At 43.7% G+C, this 25,472-nt stretch overlaps 1 protein-coding gene across 2 annotated transcripts in view; it reads left to right on the forward strand.

Annotated features, from left to right (window-relative positions):
• LOC124588712 (extracellular sulfatase SULF-1 homolog) overlaps window positions 1–25,472 on the forward strand; it is a 792,368-nt gene that overhangs the window by 538,409 nt on the left and 228,487 nt on the right. For both annotated transcript variants that reach the window (XM_047131489.1, XM_047131490.1), the window contains exon 6: window positions 21,475–21,644. In XM_047131489.1, coding sequence (XP_046987445.1) covers window positions 21,475–21,644 — 170 coding nt within the window. The remainder of the gene's footprint in view (window positions 1–21,474; window positions 21,645–25,472) is intronic.

Below are 25,472 nucleotides of genomic sequence, written 5' to 3' on the forward strand. Positions count from 1 at the left end.
TAGAGCCATTTGAACCATTTTCAAACACCATGGAAAACGAAGATATCACAAACACGGATAACGCGTGAAGAAATCAAAGATTGCGCAGTCCTATAGTAAAACACTTGTAAATAAAATAGTTTACAGAAAAATATAATGTATCGTATATGAAATATATGAAACACTAAAACTGAAAACAAGTCTTTTTCTATTTAAAATAATATAAGTATCTTTATAATTACAAAGAGTCATCGTAGCAAAATATGTTTACAACAGCATAAGTTTCAAGTGTTATAGAAACATAGGCTGTTTTTGATTGTCATATTTTGTACATGAAGTTCAAGTAGCGTAAAGACTGTTTAAAATTTGTTTGTAAGTATAAAATACATTATTTTATATAAGAACTTTTTTGTTTTAGTCTTCCAGATTTTTCATTTACGATACGTTTCATTATTTTGTAAAGTACTTTTACATATTTGTGTTTTACCATGGGACTAAACCTTTGATTTATTCACATATTACCGATCTCTGCAACATCTTCGTATTTCATGGTGCTTGACCATGGTGTTAGTGAACGTATGTTATTCTTTTATTGATTCTCCCGAGCCAGTTTATTGCCTTCATTCAAAACGATCACCACCTGCTTCTCACAAAGTCATTTTGTATTGGATCTGTACTATTGAATTTAATTATGTGTTGTGGTAGACTTTTGACGTAAGTACCTTGTTAGTAATGCTACATCCTAATATTTGACCTGATAGGTCATGTCTGTCATTGAATTTTATTTCATTTTTATTTCGTACAGTTTCCTGAGCATGATCTTGGGCTGAAACCAGTTGGTGAAGAAAACATAAGTCAGCATTCGTGTTAAGCGTTCCTCTAAAAAAATAAAAAATAAAAATTAACTGCCCACTAGTCTTCTCCAGTTACTACCACTGCAACGAAACATGTGTAACGAACAGGTAACCGTAACTGACAGATTTGCTAACTATGGCTTGTCCAAAGTACCCTATAATATCACACTACATTTCTCTACAGAGAATTGTTCTGATCATGTTCAGTCAGAGAATGGGATTAGCAGACATCATATGTAGTTTTATGCTTACAATTCTTCATATTTCTCCTCGCATACAACGGTACTACATGAACACTGCACATATATTACAGGTCTACATCATGTGGTAAGATTGTGGGGCATGTTCCAGGATATAAATGTTTAGACATGTACTCGTACTGCGAAGCGATCTCAAACAAGTGGAAATCAGTAGTAGAGAAAGGTACGGAAAATTTGTTGCCAGAGTAGCTGGAAAGTACAATGCCTGCTTAAGAAACAAACGCACAATGCTCTAGTGAAGCGTACTCCAGAGCACTGCCTGGTTAAGTTGGGTTTACCGAAACCCCGAAAGATTTCCAGGATGATTGTTAGAATCGTAACAGATTGACACAGTACATGGGAAACTGTAACGCATACGCTTAGAGGAATTAAAGGGAGGTTGATTTTCGCATTAATTTATATTGCGGAATCAGTGTTCGAAGTAGACTGTTCTTCAGTTTTACTACAAGAATAATCGGTGAACAAAACATTATGACGAACTGCTTAAGAGCGTGTTAGTGCACCTTTGAGAGGTATCAAAGCATCGACCCTGCGTGGCATGCATCCAGGAATTTGCCTACGCACAGGTGGCGCAATTCCCGTAAATTACGGGAAGTTGGTTTGTCGGCAAGGAACTGGCACCCAATAGCTTCCCAACTGTGTTCTATCGGGTTCAGACCAGGCGATTATGATGGCCAGTACGTCAACGTTAAATTCATTATCATGCTCCTCAAACCACTGTAACATTATCCTGGCCTCGTGACCCGAACAGTTATCCGGCTGGTAGATGCCATCGTCGTCGGGGAAACATCAGGCATGAAGGGATGCAAGTGAACTGCAATAATGTTCACTTAGTACGGAGTCGCTACAGAGCCTTCAAAGGTCCCATGGAAGCCCAGGTTAACATCCCCCACAGCATAATGCTGCCCCCATCGGACTGCTCCTCCTGCGGCGCGCTGCATATTTACAGAAGTCGTTCGCCGGCGGAGCCCGATATGCAGCAACGTACGCTAAACGGGGTGCTCACAAGGGAACCTCCCCTTCGCACCCCCCTCAGATTTAGTTATAAGTTGGCATGGTGGATAGGCCTTGAAAAATTGAACACAGATCAATCGAGAAAACAGGAAGAAGTTGTGTGGAACTATGAAAAAATAAGCAAAATATACAAACTCAGTAGTGCATGCGGAGGATAGGCAACATCAAGCATAGTCTGATTTCAGGAGCGTCGTAGTCCCGTGGTTAGCGTGAGTAGCTGCAGAATGAGAGGTTTTTGATTCAGGTCTTCCCTCGAGTGAAAAGTTTACGATCTTTATTTTCGCAAAGTTATGATCTGTCTGTTCGTCCATTGACGTCCCTGTTCACTGTAATAAGTTTAGTGTTTCTGTTTTGCGACCGCACCGCAAAACCGTGCGATTAGTAGACGAAAGGACGTGCCTCCCCAATGGGAATCGAAAACATTTGATCACAAGGTCATAGGTCAACCGATTCCTCCACAGGAAAACACGTCTGATATATTCTATACGACACTGGTGACGGCACGTGCGTCACATGACAGGAAAATGTTGTCGACCCACCTAACTTGTACTCTTGGCGAATGGGAAAAAGATTCTTCTACCGTGCCCGATTTAGGTTTTCTTGTGGATGTGATAATCACTCCCAAAAACGTGATGAAAACATAAAAGTTTTTCACATAAACTGAAAATAAAAAATTAAACTTTTCACCCGAGGGTAGGTTTGAACCAAGGACCTTTCGCTCCGGAGCTGCTCACGCCACCCACGAGACCACGGCGCTATTGAGCTGACAGTTCCCTTGTTGTGACATATCTTCCACATAGACTACTCTGTTTGTATATTTTGCTTATTTTTTCATAGTTCCACAGAACTTCTTCCTGTTTTCTCGGTTGATTTGTGTTCAGTTTTTCAAGGCCTATCCACTTTGCCAACTTATAACTAAATCTGAGGGGGGTGCGATGGGGAGGTTCCCTTGTCGGAAACACTTGTGCATTCACTCTGTCGTCACATCCCGCTAAACAAAGCGAGCAAGCCTCCGATCTCATCGTTCTGTGATGAGACGTGGAGTCCAACACCTGATCGGCTACTTGTGTTTTCGATCATCGCTCAGTCACTTTCCAGAGATGCTCATGACAATGGTACACGAGAAGCGGACCAGTTTCGCCGTTCCCGAGCTGCTCGTTTCAAGGCGCCGGGCCATAGCAATCTGGCTTTTTTCAAAGTCACTTATTTCGGTGTATTTCCCCATTCGTGATCCACATCGTCACTACAGTGATTCCCCATTCGTATCTGCTCCTCTTAGATACTTTCCTTATCGCGTCACGTGCCCCATGGTGGGCAGTAGCTCGACAGTTTACGGTTGGCATACACGTAGATTTACCAATTATCCATTTTTTGCTCCACACGTGAGTGGAATACCACAGGGTGTGGTGCCACATACAAGTAACCCGTCTTGCCAGTGTTCACTCCATATCTTGTGAGTTGAAAACACGAACTATGGAGCGAACCACCTCGTAACTACATAGAAGTTACGCCGTTCCCCATCTTTTCAAGTAATTTGCGCTATATCCCACTACACCAATAAGAACCATCTCTAATAATTTGTTAACTGAAAATGTCAGATACTGTTATGCATGTACGTCCATTCTTTTTCCTCTTTCTACATTTCTCTTTTGTCACTCTTTTTTTAACATATATAATAATCGTAAACCTCTTTTTAAAATAAATCTATTAAAACACAAATAGATAATGTACGAGGGTGAGTCAAATGAAAACCTTAAACTTTTTAAAAATATTATTTATTGTGCAGAAGTGGTACAAAGCTGTATTAATTTTCAGCATAATCTCCCCCACGCTCAATGCAAGTCCTCCAGGGCTTACAAAGTGCATAAATTCCTCTAGAAAAAAATTCTTTTGGTAGTCCGCGCAACCGCTCATGCACCGCGTAGCGTACCTCTTCATCAGAACGGAACTTCTTTCCTCCCATTGCGTCTTTGAGTGGTCCAAACGTATGGAAATCACTTGGTGATGAGGAATGGCGCCATTCCTTGCTCGCTCTCTTCGTTTCCGGTTGGTGGAAGTGAACCCAGGTTTCGTCCCCAGTAACGATTCTTGCAAGGAAGCCATCACTTTCTCGTTCAAAGCGCCGAAGAAGTTCTTCACATGCATCAACGCGCCGTTCTCTCATTTCAGGAGTCAGCTGCCGTGGCACCCATCTTGCAGACACTTTGTGAAACTGGAGCACATCATGCACAATGTGATGTGCTGACCCATGACTAATCTGTAAACATGCTGCAGTGTCAGTCAGTGTCACTCGGCGGTTTTCTTTCACTATGGCTTCAACTGCTGCAATGTTCTGTAGAGTCGCAACTCTTTGTGCCTGACCTGGACGAGCAGCATCTTCCACTGAAGTCACACCATTTGCGAACTTCCTACTCCATTCGTAGACTACTGTGACAAACATGCATCACCATACTGAACCCTCATTCGTCGATAAATTTCAATAGGTTTCACACCTTCACTACGCAAAAACCGAATAACAGAACGCTGTTCTTCCCTGGTGCAAGTCGCAAGTGGGGCGGACATCTTTATAGTTATACTGCGACGGTACGTGTCCATCTGCACTATGCTGCCACCTACAGGCCATTCTGCACGCTGTTTGTAGCGCGCTTACCAACTTACAGGATAACGGCGTGAAATCTCGATTTGTTATTGCAAATTTAAGGTTTTCATTTGACTCACTCTCGTATAACAATATTGTCCATGACCCACTATAAAAAAAATAGTAAACAGTAAACCAATTTATGTTTTATGTTAAAGAGTCTTCCCCAGATCATAATACTGCCTCCTCCGGCCTGAACGCTTAAGACGATTCTTGCAAGACTGTACACGCCAATGGCCATGTGTTCGATGGAGCATAAAAGGTGGTTCTTCTGAAAAGGCCGCCTGTCGCCCCGTTTGCGGTACTGTCGTGCAAATTCTAGCCTTCGTTGCCGATGAACCGCAGTCAGCATAGGTGCACGAACAAGGCGCCTAATGCGAAGGCGCTGATCGGTCGTTGATGGTGCTGCCTTGTTTTAGATGGGTGGCCAGTTGCTCAACAACTGCCAAGTCTATTTCCCCGTACACATCTGCGCAGCCGTCGTTCACTCCTATCAACTATGACCCGTGGGGCGCGACGGTTACCTTGGTGATGGTTTGGATAGCGCTGTTTTTTCTATGCAACGAAACTTTAATCCCAGTGGCACGTGAACAGTTTACAGACCTAGCCGTTTCGGAAATGCTTCCACTTTTGGCCCGAAAGCCAGTGATCATGTGCTTTTGGAAGTCAGATAAATCGCTCCATTTCCACATTGCGATACATACTGCACCGTTTTCCGCGTCCCTCTGAAACGCCTTTATACTCTCTGTCTCTATTGCTGCCACCTGCCCTCTGTCAGCCCCCGGTAGCTAAGTGGTCAGCGCGACAGAATGTCCATCCTAAGGGCCCGGGTTCGATTCCCGGCTGGGTCGGAGATTTTTCTCCGCTCAGGGACTGGGTGTTGTGTCGTCCTAATCATCATCATTTCATGCCCATCGACGCGCAAGTCGCCGGAGTGGCGTCAAATCGAAAGACTTGCACCCTGCGAACGGTCTTCCCGACGGGAGGCCCTAGTCACACGACATTTAACTGCCCTCTGTAAGTGGTTCTTGGGCGTTGACAACGATCATAGGCAGTACTCCGTCTTCAGGCCACGAATGGCCTACCAGGACCATCTGACCGCCGTGTCATCCTCAGTGGAGGATGCGGATAGGAGGGTCGTGGGGTCAGCACACCGCTCTCCCGGTCGTAAGATGGTCTTTGAAGCCGCTACTATTCGGTCGAGTAGCTTCTCAATTGGCATCACGAGGCTGAGTGCACCCCGAAAAATGGCAGCAGCGCATGGCGGCCTGGATGGCCATCCATCCAAGTGCCTACCACGCCCGACAGCGATCTCACAGGAACCGGTGTAACCACTGGACACATACATGCGATTAGCCTACGCATTCCTGAGTATTCCTTAAACGATGCTTAGGCTGTGGCTTATTCATCGTTATCTCCTTTTCCCACTAATACAGACTGATAAGAACAATGGCTATTTTTGACAAAAGTCTGGATTGGAGTCCCACTGCGGCACACAGTTTTACTGTCAGGAAATTATAACATGAATTTTGAAATGATCTCAAGGCCTGTATTTTAACAGAAATTGTGTAAACGGCGGTGGTTATGGACAGATTTGACCATGTTCTCATGACGATATTCCCTTGTTTTACAGTGTGTTTGTAGATACCTACAGTCAGTATACTACCGTTTGTTTCAACAATATATTACGAGCTAATGACCGTTTAATACAGGGTGTCCATAAAGTCAGAGTACATAGGGAATTCTAACACATAATAATAAAGCACAGTTTAGTCACTTCAATGTTAATAAATAATATTTTTAACATGAACTCCGTGCTTTACAATGCATAATTTGATGCCATTTGAAAGATTAAGGTGAAGTCGATGGACTATGTCTGAATTACCGTCGATTTTAGCACACTGACTGGTAATGTGTTCAGTCAGGTGGTTTAAATTTGTTATTTTCATCGAATAAACTTTCAGCACAACCCACAAAAAGAAATCAACGGGAGAAAGGCCTGGCAGAGGAGGGGACCACTCCACATGACCTCTTCTTCCAATCCAGTGAGGGAAGTTGTCATTCAGCCAATATCTAACACATGCAGCAAAATGGACAGGTGCTCCATCCTGCATCGATTTGTTCCTCAGGACGTTCAGATACACTGTGTGATCAAAAGTATCCGGACACCCCCAAAACATAAGTTTTTCATGTTAGGTGCATTGTGCTGCCACCTACTGCCAGGTACAACATATCAGCGACCTCAGTAGTCATTTGACATCGTGTGAGATCAGGATGAGCGCTCTGCGAAAGTCACGGACTTCGAACGTCGTCAGATGATCGGGTGTCACTTGTGTCATACGTCTGAATGCGAGATATCCACACTCCTAAACATCCGTAGGTCCACTGTTTCCGATTTGATAGTGAAGTGGAAATGTGAAGGGACACGTACTGCACAAAAGCGTACAGGCCGGCCTCGTCTGTTGACTGACAGAGACGGCAGACAGTTGAAGAGGATTGTAATGTATAACAGACAGCTATACCGACCAACACACAGGAATTTCAAACTGCATCAGGATCCACTGCAAGTACTATGACAGTCAGGCGGGGGTGTGAGAAAACGTGGGTTTCATGGTCGAGCGGCTGCTCATAAGCCACACATCACGCCGGTAAATGCCAAACGACTTCTCGCTTGGTGTAAGGAGCGTAAATATTGCACGATTGAACGGTGGAAAATCATTGTATGAAGTGACGAATCAAGGTACACAAAGTGGCCATCCCATGGCAGGGTGTGGGTATGGCGAATACCCGGTGAAGGTCTTCCGCCAGCGTGTGTAGTGCCAACAGTAAAATTCGGAGGCGGTGGTGTTATGGTGTGGTCGTGTTTTTCATGGAAGGAGCTTGCACACGTTGTTTTGCGTGGCACTATCACAGCACAGACCTACATTGATGTTTTCAGCACCTTCTTGCTTGCCACTGTTGAAGAGCAATTCGGAGATGGCGTCTGCATCTTTCAATACTATCGAACACTTGTTCATAATGCACGGCCTGTGGCGGAGTGGTTACACGACAATAACATCCCTGTAATGCACTGGCCTGCACAGAGTCCTGACCTGAATCCTATATAACACCTTTGGATGTTTTGGAACGCCAACTTCGTGTCAGGCCTCACCGATCGACGTCGATACCTCTCCTTAATGCAGCAGTCCGTGAAGAATGGGCTGCCATTCCCCGAGAAACCTTTCAGCACCTGACTGAACGTTTGTGTGTGAGAGTGGAAGCTGTCATCAAGACTAAGGGTGGGCCAACTCCGATGGAAGGCGCCACGAACTTGTAAGTCATTTTCAGCCAGGTGTCCGGGTACTTTTGATCACATAGCGTAAATCTCAATTTTTTGATGTTCATCAAAGACGAAAGGCACTAGCACATGAGGTTTCCACAAACCATGCCAAACCACCACCTTTTGGCTGCCCTGCTGTTTGGATGGACTCATCCAATGTGAATTTCCCCGAGATCAGTATCGAAGATTTTGTCTGTTCGCTTTACCATTGGTATAAAACGCAGCTCCAGCACTGAACAACACACATCTGTAGTAAAATTTATATTTCGTGGAGGTAATTTCCGTCTATGCAACCAATTGAAGACAGTTTGTTTGTTGCCATAAGCGTTTCGTTTCATTTATTTGTGAAGCATCTTCAGTGGCGATTTCCACCGCTGTTAGCTGATGCGTGGGGTCTTGGATATGTATTCGTTAGTTTCCATGCTGCAGTTGGCCATTTTCCGTCGTTCTTTCACCCACTTTTGGTTCTACACATCGCATATATCATGTGCACTTTCTATTTTGTGATCAACATATCTGGAAATTGCAAGTGCTATATGCGATGAGTTGAATCATATTTGGGTGAAAGAACACCGGAAATCGGCCAACTGGAGCTTGGAAACTAAGGAATATATATCCAGGACCACACGCATGATCTAACAGCATTGGAAATCGCCACTGAAGATGCTTCACAAATAAAAGAAACTAAACGCGTATAACAAGAAACATGATGCCTTCAATTATTTGCATAGACAGAACTTACCTCCACCAATTTTCAAGTTACTAAGTAAAGACAGAAAGAAACGTCGAAAATTTATATTTTCATCCAATTTACCTGCAGACCATTCATGCATCTGCAAGCATCTATCGGATTCATCATTATTTAAGTACTTCAGTATTTGTAACTTGCACGAATGAAATCTCTCCTTTGCCAGGACTTTGTGGATGGTTTACCTTGGAACACCCAACTCTGTGGATGTTTGACAAAGTGATTTCTTTGAGCTTGCAATACAGCCTCTTAAGTTTCGTCTGAAGTCGTCGGTCATCCGTAATGGGGTTTGTCCAGCACACTGCCTGTTTCTTTAGGGTCGGTGATTAACTTAACCTGCAGCAGTAAAACAACTGGATTGACGATAAGGGTGTCGTTCTTCTTTAGGCAGAGCCATCATTCAATCTGGAAAAAACAAAATATATTGGAATTATTAGAGTTTATTTTTATTATTATTTATTTATTATTAATATTTATTAGTATTTATAGGATATAGAAGATATTAGAATTTATTTGAATTCCCTATGTACCCAGTCTCTGTGGACCCACTGTAATGAAACAAAACTTCTTATAAAAGATGCTAGTTATCGACTAAATTTTTTAGACTAAATTTGTAGCAATGGTGTCTCACAGCTCGTAAAGATTTGATGATGATGATGATGATTTATCCTCAAGAGCTGTTGATAAAATATCTTTTCTGAACAACTGTTTCGGTTAACAGACCATCAGGTTCATACAACATTTACTTCATACTAGGCAACATAAAATCAATGGCGTCAAATAATAAAGTCCATGAGTTCGTCACTGTTATGAAATGATAACATAAAGTACATCGTCAGTCAAAGTTGCGCCCAACAGTGCAATCATTTGTGTTATGTTAAAATCAGCATTAAGGCTACGACCGGAGGCATTCTACGAGGCGTGTTTTTAAAGTAAGTACCGTTTGTAAATTCCGTCCCTCTAGCGCCACAGCCGGCATTTGGCGTATGCAAGCTGTGTATCGCACCATGATGGCAAACCACAGACGCCATTACACAGTCATTCGGCGTGTTTTAGCTTGTTTGTATCTGAAGTGCCTCCGCCGACTGAGAATCTCGCCGACCTGAAATGCGCGCGGTGATTGGTTATCTTAGTGATAAAGGCCTGAAAGCGGCTGAAGTCCATCGTCAAAAAGAGAAAACATTGTGAGCGATGGGATGGTACGGAAATGGGTGAGAGATTTTAAAGATGGATGTGCATAATGAGGAACTAAATGGGCGTCCATAAGTCATGATTTGGTGCAGAAAGTTGATGGAAAAGTGGGAGAGAACAGACACTTTACGATTCCGACGTTATATGATGAGTTTCTGAAGTGTCAAGAAGACAGCTTTATGCAATTGTTACAGAACGTTTAAAATATCGAAAGTTGTGCTCACCCTCGATACCGAAAATGCTGATTGATGTTTACAAGAGCAAACGATTAGACCTTTGACTATCCTAGAGCGGTGCAGTGACGGAGGTGACCAGTTTTTAAGCCAAATTATGACAGGCGACGATACATGGAGGCTTACATTACACCTGAATCAAAGCAGCATTCCATGGAATGACGGTATTTAACATCACCCAAGAAAGTGAAGTTCAAGCAAAGAATTTCAGCTCAAAATCATGTAGAATTCTTTTTGGGACAGGAAGGGTGTATTGCTTGTGAATTTTTGGCATCGTGGTGACACCATAAATTCTACAACGTATTGTGAGCCCTGAAGAAAGTTGCGCCGTGCAACTTGATCACCCTAGGTACAGCCCCGATCTAGTGGCTACCACGTACCACAGCATTTGGAGAAGCTGGTGGGTGGTCAGTACCACGAAAACGATGAAAAAGTCAAAACGACGGGGTTGCAGTGTTTGTCTAACCAGGTGGAAGATTTCTTTGAGTATTCAAAATCTGGTTGTACGATACGACATGTGCCTTAATATTAGTGGAAATTGCTTAGATAAGTAGATTAAAGTACAGGCTTTCACGCAAAAATAAAATTGCTAAGAAAAGTCTACTTGTTTTATTTCTATTTGAGAACGGTAAACGAAAGAGAACGGTACATACTTAAAAAACATGTTCTAAAAATTAGTGTGTAGTTCATAACGTTAATGCTGGCTGTTGATATAAAAAGAATGTCTGCACTGTTTGGCGTGACTTTGACTGACGCAGTAACTCCTGTTACTGTTTGACAACAGTGACGAACTTCTGTATTTTATTGTTTGACACCTTTGATTTTATATTGTCTAGTGTAACGTATATGCTTTATGAACCTGATGATGGTCCATGGACAGAAACTCGTTGTTCAATAAAGAAATTTTATCATCAGCTCTTGGCGGTAAATCATGTTCTTCAATTATCCACTAAAAGCGAAGAAAAGCTAATATTAGTTTGAAACAGAGCGATAATAACGCGTACTATGCAACTTACATTTTCAGTTTCCTATCCCGGATACTCTTTCAGTCGATCCAGTTCCAAAGAATAGCCTGTGTTACGTAATCCGTATTGGGACGTTACTGAAAACGGTTCATAATATCCGATTCCACAAATGTTCTGATTGTTTATCGCTGGAGCTGCAGCGTCATTTGCCCTGGCTCTTGTATAAACAGCCACAGCGAACACGTGAGGAGATGAAATATCTCGTCGCCGGCGCAAAGGTTAAGCGTCGCATGTGATACGGAGGTGCCTGCTGACATGTGTTATTCATAAGCGCCTGCGTGACGTTTATTCCAGCCTAGTTCCATAAACAAACGGCAGTGCAGCTGCTCGCCCGCGTAAGCGCATGTCGGCAGACAGAAGGGCAAGCGAAAAGAAGGAAATAGCAAAAAAGCAGCGAAACGTTCACAGCTCCCGCTGCCGTGTCCAGGCGGATAGTGCGATAGAAATCTGACAGGACACACACGAGTACGAGCACGTTCAGGTGGTATCGCGACAACATGTCGCACATGTCAGCACAGACATATAAAATAGCTTTCCACTTGAGCTTTGCAAAAGATTATACCGTTTCACTTATAATCCTGAAGTATCAGATGTGCGTGAAAATGACAAGTACATTGTACGCTTCTCGTATCTCTAGATTTGTTTTCTCATTTTATGTAACTGCCCGATGTACCGGTTGTCTCACTTTGAGCTGTTATCCTATGTACTGTATTTTTCACTTTTGTCTGAGTGAGTCTAAAACTGTGCTATAGGGGGTTCGCGAACACGTTCCATTATTATACATTTTGTCAAACTGTAACAGATACAGAAAAGAGAAATAAATATCCACTGATGTATGTTCCAGATCTTTTGTAAGGCACGTGTAATGCAATTCTGATTTTAAAAAAAATTGATATTGAACAAGGAATGGCAACATAGTGAAAGAACTGGAAGCGAGGTGTAGCAAAGCTAATGCAGTGAGCGCTCAGCTTTATAGATCTAGAAAAGGCATATGACCGGGTTCTACGAGATTATGGAATAGGAGGCAAACTTTTGCAAGCAATTAAAGGTCTTTACATGGATAGTCAGGCAGCAGTTAGAGTTGACGGTAAATTGAGTTCATGGTTCAGAGTAGTTTCAGGGGTAAGACAAGGCTGCAACCTGTCTCCACTGTTGTTCATATTATTTATGGATCATATGTTGAAAACAATAGACTGGCTGGGTGAGATTAAGATATGTGAACACAAAATAAGCAGTCTTGCATATGCGGATGACTTAGTTGTGATGGCAGATTCGATTGAAAGTTTGCAAAGTAATATTTCAGAGCTAGATCAGAAATGTAAGGACTATGGTATGAAGATTAGCATCTCAAAAACGAAAGTAATGTCAGTGGGAAAGAAATATAAACCGGTTGAGTGCCAAATAGGAGGAACAAAGTTAGAACAGGTGGACGGTTTCAAGTACTTAGGATGCATATTCTCACAGGATGGCAACATAGTGAAAGAACTGGAAGCGAGGTGTAGCAAAGCTAATGCAGTGAGCGCTCAGCTACGATCTACTCTCTTCTGCAAGAAGGAAGTCAGTACCAAGACTAAGCCATCTGTGCACCGTTCAATCTTTCGACCAACTTTGTTGTATGGGAGCGAAAGCTGGGTGGATTCAGGTTACCTTATCAACAAGGTTGAGGCTACGGATATGAAAGTAGCTAGGATGATTGCAGGTACTAGTAGATGAGAACAATGGCAGGAGGGTGTCCACAATGAGGAAATCAAAGAAAAACTGGGAATGAACTCTATAGATGTAGCAAAAAAAAAAAATGGCTCTGAGCACTATGGGACTCAACTGCTGTGGTCATAAGTCCCCTAGAACTTAGAACTACTTAAACATAACTAACCTAAGGACAGCACACTACACCCAGCCATCACGAGGCAGAGAAAATCCCTGACCCCGCCGGGAATCGAACCCGGGAACCCGGGCGTGGGAAGCGAGAACGCTACCACACGACCACGAGATGCGGGCCTATAGATGTAGCAGTCAGGGCGAACAGGCTTAGATGGTGGGGTCATGTTACACGCATGGGAGAAGCAAGGTTACCCAAGAGACTCATGGGTTCAGCAGTAGAGGGTAGGAGGAGTCGGGGCAGACCGAGGAGAAGGTACCTGGATTCGGTTAAGAATGATTTTGAAAAAAATGGTTCAAATGGCTCTGAGCACTATGCGACTTAACTTCTGAGGTCATCAGTCGCCTAGAACTTAGAACTAATTAAACCTAACTAACCTAAGGACATCACACACATCCATGCCCGAGGCAGGATTCGAACCTGCGACCGTAGCGGTCGCTCGGTTTCAGACTGTAGCGCCTAGAACCGCATGGCCACTCCGGCCGGCAATGATTTTGAAGTAACAGGTTTAACATCAGAAGAGGCACCAATGTTAGCACTGAATCGGGGATCATGGAGGAATTTTATAACGGGGGCTATGCTCCAGACTGAACGCTGAAAGTCATAATCAGTCTTAAATGATGATGATGATGATGATGATGATGATGATGATGATGATGATGATGATGATGAACAAGGAATGACGATAGCTGTAATCGAATCCAATTTGAGATGTGAGAAGTTCTCTAGAGAACAAGAAGTTTATTCATTCCATTATATGTTCTATTGATAATCAGTCAGTTGTTTGTGAATATGAAATAGATGTTTCATTTATAACTATATTTTTAAACTAGCCTAACCGTATCAGCAGCGCACTTCAACTCTGATAAACAAGACTTACGGCGCCGCGAAAAAATTCTGATAATTTAAGGCCACTGGGAATCAAAAATTTTTGGGAAGCACTGAGATATACTATAAACTGATAGTCCATGAAAGTGTGCACACACCTTTATTCACAAGCTGCGATATAGTCGAGAATAAGAACAGTGATCCAGAAAGTGTAGTATTTGTTTACTTTATTCCAGTCTGTGATCACAAAAAATTGTCCTCAGATAATCAGTTTCGGTCAATGGTGGATATCACATCTGCGGGAAAATGGGGAAACAAAATACAAGTAATGGACAGTCTACATCTTGTAAACAATAAATGATTACATAATGAGAGTATTACTCTCGTAGGTAAGTTTCAAACTCAAGCTTAGAAATCTTATGAAGCGCACTAGTTTAAAAGATATCCTGATACAATAAAACCATAGTGACATCGTCAAGAGACACAAACAAAATCAGCTAGGCATCGTGGGACGTAATTGATGCGAACCAGAGCACAGTACCGTCAGAATCGTCACGTTACCGACGCTACTGTTCAGACTGGGGTACAGCGGCTAAAGAAAAGAAAAAAATCGTTAGGACTCATACTGTGCATACATTCGACTAATACACTCGTGCAATTATACAAAAATATAATCAAATAAAACCTTAAAATTAGATAAAAGCTGGTCTGGGATTGCAATGTGTTCTAAGTTTGTACAATTATAAAATGAAATACATTAAAAACAAATGAAACTAATTTTTACAATTATTAAAAAGGAAACACTATTACGGTATTTTTAGATAACTAGTAACGACATACCCTAGCATCAAGCTTAGGGGACTAACAAAATTACCCAAAACTGATAAAACAACTGGCGAAAAAAAATAACGATAAAGCTTAAGGCTAGAGTAAGTAACCAGCGCCCTCTGTTAGCGTATCCAGCGAAATACAGCATTACTGACCTGGGAAACACAACCGCCAGAGGGCACAATGTACCTCACGATCTGTCAGACACCAAGAATGGATCATACAGCCAGCGAAATATGTTATACAAACAGAGAAAAGACAGTCAAAAAGCAGGGTGACATGGTCAGCATAACGAAGTACAGCATATATCTAATGTGCTCCATACTATGTAAGAAACAGGAAAGGTATACGTAAATGAGACTTTAGACGGTCGATGTTGGACCCTCTCAAACAAAGCCAAGTAGGTAGTGGGCACTCTTCATCACTCTCATTTCCATAGATTTCAAGCATCGCCAACAAATTGAAAAGTACAACCTTTTGGTGCTCGTTTGAGAACACGCATACTATTACCAGCGTTTTATATAGTATGGTTGCTCACTGCTAAATGCAATTCCAAGTAAGTTTTCTTTCGTAGTCGTAGTCGTAAATTCTTCTTAAATTTTATATTAAAAGAGCGGCCGATATAGTACTGTACTTACCACAATTATTGCTGTCAATCCTATGTATCACAGAGTCATCAAATTTGTTGTATTCCCACTGACTGTCTTTCCCATTCTCCCCCTCAACTCCTACCAGTCATCTACGTGGTCTTCCTACCTAACACACCCCTTACGAACATCATCCCTTCTCCGGCAATACTTCTCAACCTACTGCAGGTTCTTCGAATTTTAAGTGAAAGTGCAGTGCGTTAGTGTTTTCTGTCAGAAGAATTTCACCTGCCTGCGATATGTTTTTTAAATGTATATATTTTCTTTTTTTTTCTTTTGTACTGTCCGTCTTTGACTTTCAATTTAAACAGAAAAACAGACCCAAAATTGGTTTCTAATTCTCATAATTTTTTTAATTCGCTTGGATCAAGAACAGAATATTGTAATGTTTACAGCTCACTCAACGCCCATATGGTGCGAGGGGAATGAAAACAACAAAGAAAAAACAGTTATTACATGCTCTTCTCAACCTAATTTTACAAGAAGTTTTAATCTGTTGTTAACTTGGAAATCACATCTAAATCACATCTACAACATTACTTACATCTACATCTACATCATACTCCGGAAAGCCCCCAAACAGCGTGCGGCGGAGGGTACTTTTGGTACCACTAGCTGATGCCCTCTTCCCTTTTACACTCGCGAATGGCGGTTGGGAAGAATGATTGTCGGTAAGCCTCTGTATTGGCTCTAATTTCCCGAGTTTTCTCGTCGTGATCACTCCGCGTGATGTATATGGGAGGAAGTGACATGTTGTCCGACTTTTCCCAGACACTGCTGTCTCGAAATTTCAAAAGCAAAGCTCTCTGTGATGTACAACTCTACTTAATTTACTTGTTTGTGTATCTCCGTTATGAGAGAATCTTTCTAGAGTTATAATTCTCACGATTTATAATTATAAAATATTTCGGGTCACTTGTAGCGACTGCCAATGGAGTTTGCTGAGCATTTCTATAACGCTCTCGCGCCGATCCCGAGACGAAACGAGCCGCTTTTCGTTGGATCTTCTCTATCTCTTCTATCAGTCCTACTCTGACCGGGTCTCATATTGATGAACAGTATTCAATAATCGATATAACAAGCGCCTTATAATCCTCTTCTTTCGTGGACGAGTTACATGTCCTTAAGATTCTTCCTATGAATGTGAGAAAGGATCTTTAACGTCGTGGTAGGTTTCCTGAAAACAAATAAATTATGCTTGTTAATTTTCTTAATGGTTAAGACCTAGATAGTTAATGGAGTCCCATCATCTCCCAGCGTAACAAAATTTATTTTTGGGCGCGTGCTGCTCATTGCTTCATCAAATACGTTCACAAAAAATGTCCGCTAAAGTAACAGCCAGACTATTACCCGTCTCAAGACCATCTTCCTCATAAAGTGTTTGTGTGAGAGAGCAGCGAACTGGTCTGGGTCCGCCAGTAAACGTTTTCGGGTACACCTGCCGAGCAACAAGTCGAGAAAGTCACACCGCGCCCCACACATCGTTAGGGAGTGCGTGAACTGGTGAGCGCCGCCGCCATAGGGACTTGGTGCGACAGAACACGAGCCCCGAAGACGAAATGAGAGAACGTTTCAGCGGTACTCTTCGATGCGTCTGACGCACACCGTACAGTGGTCTGCGAAGTAACATGTAGCTGCAGCTTCCACATTTAGGAGAAGCACTCATGTATCAGATGGCATTATGAACCGTGAAACGCATACCATAATAGTTTGGTGATGCATGAGAAAATACAAGGCACTGAGGTATTGGAGTATATAATTGTTACATACAAAGAGCATAAATTTTAATTTCATTGTAAGTCTTACATACTTTCTGAGTTAAAAGTCAACTAACAATACCAAAATTTTGCTGGAACTAGTGTGGATAAGACGAATAGTGTTTTGTGTCCAAGGAGATCACAGTACTCCATCGTTTAAATTCATTTACCTTTGCTGCAAGCCATTAAAATTTAAATACAATGGGCGGGCCGACATGATGCCCAGGTTGTTCCGACTACACTGCAGAAGTTTCGCTGGAAAGCCCTTACACACCCTCCATACAGCCGCGATCTCTTCCCATTCAGTTTCCATATTTTTGGAGCTGTGAAGAAAGACATTCGTGGTCGATGATTTGCTTCGGGTGCACGCCTGGTTCGTATCCAACCGCAAACATTTCTGCATGATTGCATTGACCGTCTTGTTGTGTTACAGTGGGATAAATCTATTAATTGTTACTGTTATTATTTTTGAAGTATTAAAATGTCTGTTTACTTTTTTCCGCTCTCTCGCTTTTTTTCTTTCGACTGCCTCTTACATACAGGGTGGTTTTTATTAACGTTAAAAAAAACCGAAGCGATGTAGATGACGCCTAGACAACTAATATAAGACACATGGGGTCGCAAATGTCGGGAAATACCCCAAAAGTGGATTACAAATGTCGAACATGTGCCGCACATGCAGCGGTTGGGCTTGTCATTACTACTCTCGCTGCTGGGGACAAGTGCATTACATCGCTTCGTTGGGCAACTCTGTGTTTCGTAAACGTAAACCGATTCATTGTAGTATTCGATTACCACTACCCTGAGTACTACCGTATCACATCGGATAATGCAACAAAGAATACAGAGTACCCTAGCAGAGCAATGTGTGTCACTGCCCCCCAGCCGGCCGAGTTGGTTCAAATGGCTCTGAGCACTATGGGACTTAACATCTGTGGTCATCAGTCCCCTAGAACTTAGAACTACTCAAACCTAAATAACTTAAGGACATCACACACATCCAAGCCCGAGGCAGGATTCGAACCTGCGACCGTAGCGGTCACGCGGTTCCAGACTGAAGCGTCTAGAACCGCGCGGCCACACTGGCCGCCAGCCGGCCGAGGGTAGGATCGAGAGGACCAACCGCTGCAAGTGCGATGAGGTACGTCATCTGGTGACGTCACATGTTCTTCTTCTGCCATCCACTTTCGGGATATTTCTCGACATTTGCGACCCCCTAATGTCTTATATCAAATTATTCGTCTCAGCGTCATCTACGTCGCTTCGCGTATTTTTACACGTTAATAACAATTACTCCGTATAGGCATCAATCGGATGATAACTTCAGGTTTCTGTGTGTTATAACGATTGAACTATGGCTACGTTATCGTTGTCAGTTTGATCGATTTCTTGGTACCCCACAAAATGAGAGGATCAGAATATCGTACTATTAGATGTATGTTGCATAAGAAGGCCAGCTGGTAAGTACTGTACTTGGCGAGAGGAGTTTACGCTTTACAACCGTGTGCCTACCCGTTTAGCTCCCAAGTCCAGCACAAGACTGCTTCTTCTTCCGTGAAACCTTTACTCCGACCGAACTGAAATGTTCACTTAATACGTGTTAGATTCAATATGGAGGGAATTTGTGGGTGCTACGCTACCAATTAACGTGATTCAGCCCTAATTAAACTGTCATTTTATTGACAAATAATTTCTTCATAAGTCTCCACTGTTCATACGCTGATTTTTATACATCATTTTCGATCACTTTCACGACCAGTCATTCCTATCTAACAATTGTCTGCTCATGAATGCAGTGACTAATTCACTAATTCAGTTCACGCTACGCTGCACATATCCGCAGTTGTGAACCGGTTTTACACACGATTCGGCTTAACTTTATACGCTCCCTGCGACAATCCATAAACATGCAGCAACAAATACTTTTTAACACAATTTTTAATTCTTTTAGCTGTCGCAGTTCATTCCATAGCTTCGACGCGAGAGCCAATTAACGCCATAAAATAATGCTGAATACCAATTCTGTCTTTCTCCCAGCCCCCCCCCCTTTCTGTCTGTCTCTCTCTCTCTCTCTCTCTCTCTCTCTCTCTCTCTCTCTCTCTCTCTCTCTCTCTCTCGTGTGTTGTCCTTGTCAGCAATTTAGAAATTAAGCATGCAATGCGCAAATGCCAATAAATATTCAAAACACTTGGGTCGTCTTGTAAACAAACTACCACTCAAAATAAAAAGCATAATGAAAATCGACATGTTTGCAAAAGAATTAAAAGGTAATTTAGTATCAGCCATGTGTGTAAATTGTAAAAGATAAATTACGAGCTAATTACTTTAGGACACCACTTTTCCAAACAAATGTGTAAACTTAAAACACATCTTTAACGGAAATGAGATTTTCACTCTGCAGCGGAGTGTGCGCTGATATGAAACTTCCTGGCAGATTAAAACTGTGTGCCGGACCGAGACTCGAACTCGGAACCTTTACCTTTCGCTGGCAGAAATAAAGCTGTGAGGACGGGACGTGAGTCGTGCTTGGGTAGCTTGGTAGAGCACTTGCCCGCGAAAGTCAAAGGTCCCGAGTTCGAGTCTCGGTCCGGCACACAGTTTTAATCTGCCGGGAAGTTTCACATCTTTAACTACCAATATTACGTTTGTCGTCATTTTATTATATCAAATTTAATATTGCAATGTGATTTCGAGAGATCCTCAATATGTTGAAACAGCATAACACTGAATATGACGTAAATGAGCCGTAACTTTAATTCGTCTGCTAGACTCTCTACCCACTCTTTGTAATTGCAGACCAACTGCTGAGACTAATTCTCAGACTTCGTAAAAATTAACTTTTTTTTTTTAAACTCCTTAGTGAACAATGTTGAATAAATACGTTATTGAATTCAATGCTAGCGCACTTCAGCTCTTTTTTACACTTTTTTTAAAATTGTGAATGAATAAGTGGTTTCAGTTTCGGGGCTGATAAAGCCGTATTAGGAAAAATAATTGGTAAAATCTTTTCAGTAAATTTCGGAGTTAATTCTTGCCAACACTTTTATGTCTCCCTTATCTACAGCCCAGCCCAAATTAATGCAGAAACTTACGCATTTATAAACAACGTATGTTGCAGAAAATAAAAAATGTAACCTGTAGTACCCTCTACTTCAGAAGAAATTACTTTGAACGTCTTGTTCGCCTCACTTGTTGTGAACCGAACGATCGTGAGTCGATGCAGCGTATGACGTCACATCTGCACGAAGCCTTGTGAGCTTTGGGTAACCCGTGAGAAAGAGCGTCTTGTAATCGAGTTTCGAATTCGAAGAGTTGGCCTACAAATGGAGCACTCTCTTCTTCAACTGGACACGCGAGCGCTGCGACACTGCAAGAACGCGACACATTGGGTTCACTGTCATCGCTCAGCCTCAATACAGTCCCGACTTGGCCGCATTCGATATTCATCTCTTTCCAAAACTTGAAGGAAACCTTCGAGAATTTCACTTTGATAGTGATGAAGCGGTGTAAGCGTAGCTGAGGTTGTGGCTCCGTCAATAATGTCAAACATTCTGTAGTATCGGTATCATCAAATGGTTCCTCATTGGGAGAACCGTTTGTCGCTAGGGTGACTGTTGAGAAATAAATACGAAGAAATGAAGAACAAGGATGTAGAATGTCAACAACATTTGTTTTGTTAAAAATCTTGGAGTTATCACATAAACAAATTCGGAGGCATTAGTTTTCAGCACGTCCTCGTACATGGCAAGCGTGCGGATATGCTCGTGATCAGTTCCTTTTGAACTGCAACATGTCAGGTCTCAATTAATTTCTCGTCTCTGATTTTCGATTATACGATTACTTTTCTGCCACTTTGTTCGTATGTACTATACTGCGCTTCGACATTACTGACCATAGCTGAGTGGTGGAGTTGTACGGTATAGTTAATGCAGATTTTATTATATGCTGACATTAACAGGAGACGAGATAATACTTGAACTACATTTTCACATTCGCATTGGAAAAATCATCGCCTCGTTTAGTGGATAAGAAACATGGAAGGTATAGCACTAAGCATAGCATAGCAATAGCATTAAGTTCTTCTGTTACCACACGGTAGTCCCTGGGAGCTCTAGCATCACTTCAGCTGTCAAAAGGTTACATTATTTTGCTTTGTATTATTTTCTGTCTGTCGTAGTCCGTGTTCAAGTAGGGTTTTTCTTTCTTTTTGACAATGTCGGTACGGCCGACCTGCAGGCGTGTGTTACATGCCGGACGGCACTGGTTGTTTTCAGGACTACTACCCGGACCTGATCGCCAACGACTCGGTGGCGTTCCTGCGGCAGAGCAAGCAGTACTTCTCGCGCAAGCCCGTCATGCTGGTGCTCAGCTTCCCCGCGCCGCACGGGCCAGAGGACTCGGCGCCGCAGTTCTCGCACCTCTTCTTCAACGTCACCACCCACCAGTGAGTAGCTCTACTCGGCCGCCGCCGGCTCTGCCTGTCTGTCTTTCCGCAGCTCTAGCCTCAGCCAAAGCGATGGATGGTCCTCCACAGCTCCGTCTGAAACCGGCTGTACAGCCAGGACTGGTCTGAAAAGAACTATCAGTTTGAAGCCATCGTGGAAAGAAAAATGGACTGAATGTGATTAAGGTGCTACACATAATTTATAAAAACTTCCCCTATAAAACATTTTATACAATCCTGTAAAATTGTTGAGGGAACTACAAAAGTCTTACCGCTGTTCCAATGCACAGTAATCCGCCAGCAACAGCAGGGTCATAACTGCAGACGCAATGTCCACAGGCAGCCGTGACCAGTTCCAATAAACAGGAACGCCACCTAGGACACTTTTTCAGGTCACCATCAGATCCGTTAATTACGAAAAACCGTGAAACTCAGGTCGTTAGTTGGCAAACATTGAGTTCAGAGTCGACTTTAACTACACTACTGGCCATTAAAATTGCTACACCAAGAAGAAAAACATATTACGCTAGAACTGACATGTGATTACATTTTCACGCAATTTTGGTGCATAGATGCCACAGTTCATCAAGAGTAGTGACTGGGGTATTGTGACTAGCCAGTTGCTCGGCCGCCATTGACCAGACGTTTTCAATTGGTGAGAGATCTGGAGAATGTGCTGGCCAGGGCAGCAGTCGAACAATTTCTGTATCCAGAAAGACCCGTACAGGACCTGCAACATGCGGTCGTGCATTATCCTGCTGAAATGTAGGGTTTCGCAGGGATCGAATGAAGGGTAGAGCCACGGGTCGTAACACGTCTGAAATGTAAGTGCCGTCAATGGTAACCGAGACGTGTAACCAATGGCACCCCATACCATCACGCCGGGTGATACACCAGTATGGCGATGATGAATACACGCTTCCAATGTGCGTTCACCGCGATGTCGCCAAACACGGATGCGACCATCATGATGCTGTAAACAGAACCTGGATTCATCCGAAAAAATGACGTTTTGCCATTTGTGCACCCAGGTTCGTCGTTCAGTACACCACCGCAGGCGCTCCTGTCTGTGATGCAGCGTCAAGCGTAACCGCACCCATGGTCTCCGAGCTGATAGTCCATGCTGCTGCAAACGTCGTCGAACTGTTCGTGCAGATGGTTGTTGTCTTGCAAACGTCCCCATCTGTTGACTCAGGGATCGAGGCGTGGCTGTACGATCCGTTATAGCCATACTGATAAGATGCCTGTCATCTCGACTGCTAGTGATACGAGGCCGTTGGGATCCAGCACGGCGTTCCGTATTACCCTCCTGAACCCAAGGATTCCATATTCTGCTAACAGTCATTGGTCCTCGACCAACGCGAGCAGCAATGTCGCGATACGATAAACCGCAATCGCGATAGGCTACAATTCGACCTTTATGAAAGTCGGAAACGTGATAGTACGCATTTCTCCTCCTTACACGAGGCATCACAGCAACGTTTCACCAGGCAACGCCGGTCAACTCAAATGGCTCTGAGCACTATGCAACTTAACATCTGAGGTCGTCAGTCGCCTAGAACTTAGAACTAATTAAACCTAACCAACCTAAGGACATCACACACATCCATCCCCGAGGCAGGATTCGAACCTGCGACCGTAGCGGTCGCTCGGTTCGAGACTGTAGCGCCTAGAACCGCACGGCCACTTCGGCCAGCACCGGTCAACTGCTGTTTGTGTATGAGAAATCGGTTGGAAACTTTCCTCATGTCAGCACGTTGTAGGTGTCGCCACCGGCGCTAACCTTGTGTGAATGCTCTGAAAAGCTAATAATTTGCATATCACAGTATCTTCTTCCTGTCGGTTGAATTTCGCGTCTGTAGCACGTCATCTTCGTGGTGTAGCAATTTTAATGGCCAGTAGTGTAAATCGCCGTCAGCTGGCGAACTGCGCTCAGTGTAATACGTATTTAATAGTCTCAAAAAGAACTCAAAAATGAAAACTTGAATAGATGGTGTTTGCGTTCCTGTACAACAGCTGCGTGTCGATTTGTGGCCGAGTCGGTGTACGGCGGCACGCCGCTCGGTGGCCGGTCACGGACGCGACCGTGGCGCCGCGCCGGCCCACCCCGGCCGTGCTCTCAGTGTAATTGCGGCCAGTAACTCAGCGCCCCTAATGAAGAGTAACGGCCGTCGCTGGCCGACACTCGCGCTCGCCCGGAGGTAACGAGCCGGCGCCACGTCACTGCCCTCTGCCCGGCCTACGGGCCCGCCACTCGTAGAGCACTCCTCACTCTACGGGAGTCCTTCGAACAGTAAGCTGACAACTTCCTCGTTTCACACGAATGCCAAACACAAAGAAATAGACCAATATGGCTGAAACTTGGTGTGCGCTCTTTCCAAAAGATGCTACGAACTAAATATGACCTCGATACGCGCCGGTGGTGCCATCTCTCGGACTCTGCAGTGCCACAGCTCCATTACTCAGTATGCTGCGGTCTCACAAAGCCCTTCACAGACAGGCACTATGCCCCAGACGTAGTCCGCAAGCAGATCTCCCATGCCATTTCCCCTCATACTCCAAATCCTCCCGCCACCCACAAGAACAAGCCACAAAGGAGTGACCCTTCATCATCCATTACCACCTCGGACTGGAACACCTGAACCACATCCTTTGCCAGAGCTTTGATTACCTATCATCATGGGCTGAAATGAGGGACATCCTACACGAGATACCGAGATACTTCCCCCCCCCCTCCTAAAGTCATGTTCCGTTGCCCATCCTACTTCTACAACATCCTATCCATCCCTATGCCACTCCCAATCCCAACCCCTCGCTACAAGGATCATATACCTGTGGAGGACCCAGGTGCTAAACCTGCCCAATCCACCCACCCAGCACTTCCTATTCCAGTCCTGTCAGTTTATCTTGCCACATCAGGGGCCAGGCCACCTGTGAAACCTGCCATGTCATTTACCAGCTTTGCTGCAATCACTGCACAGCCTTTTATATTGGTGCAACCAGCTGTCCACCAGAGTGAAGGCCACCGCCAAACTGTTGCCTAGAGCAAAGTAGGCCACCCTATGGACAACATGCAGTGGAACATAACATGCTTGATTTCATTGGCCGCTTCACTACCTGAGCCATCTGGATCCTTCCGTCAACCACCAACTTTTCTGAAATGTGCAGATGGGAGTTAACCTTGCAACACATTCTCCACTCCCATAATTATTCCGGCCTCGATCTACGGTAACATACTCTCCGCATACCCTTCACCCAACCGTTTCCGCCCTCTCTGTCTTATCATCTCCTCCCCATTCTCATCTTCCTCCCTGTTTATTTGCAGTCCTCGGCCAATGCATCTGCCCATCTTTCCCTCCTCCTCTCCTTTTTTGCCCACCTCCCTGCATCACAACCTCCTCATGCTATGCCTGTTGGAAGTCTAGTCCCTACACACTCCACCAGACAGAGCTTGTCTCCCACCTCAGCCGTACAACTATCTCTTTCCCTTCCCTGTCCCCCTCCAGATTGCTGCTGCATCCTACGTGATGATGCAGTCCAGTCTGAGACGCAGGAGTTTGCGAGTAAAGGTTTATTCGGGAAATCAAAGGGATATAAACAGTTGCCAAGGCACTAGCACACACACTAACTGATCAAAAGTACCCACACATCTATTTGTGGACAATAATATGGAGCGTAACCACCCGTGCCTTTACGTCAGCTTTAACGCTATATGCAAACTGAACGCGGAGAGAGGAGGAAAGGTAAAGCCGTCGGTACACGGACCGTGCTGTCGAACGTTAACGTTGAGCGTGCCAACTCCAACGTGCTGCTGAACGCTCAGGAACG

Source organism: Schistocerca americana, chromosome 2 (assembly GCF_021461395.2).
Source record: "Schistocerca americana isolate TAMUIC-IGC-003095 chromosome 2, iqSchAmer2.1, whole genome shotgun sequence".
Lineage (NCBI taxonomy): Eukaryota > Metazoa > Arthropoda > Insecta > Orthoptera > Acrididae > Schistocerca > Schistocerca americana.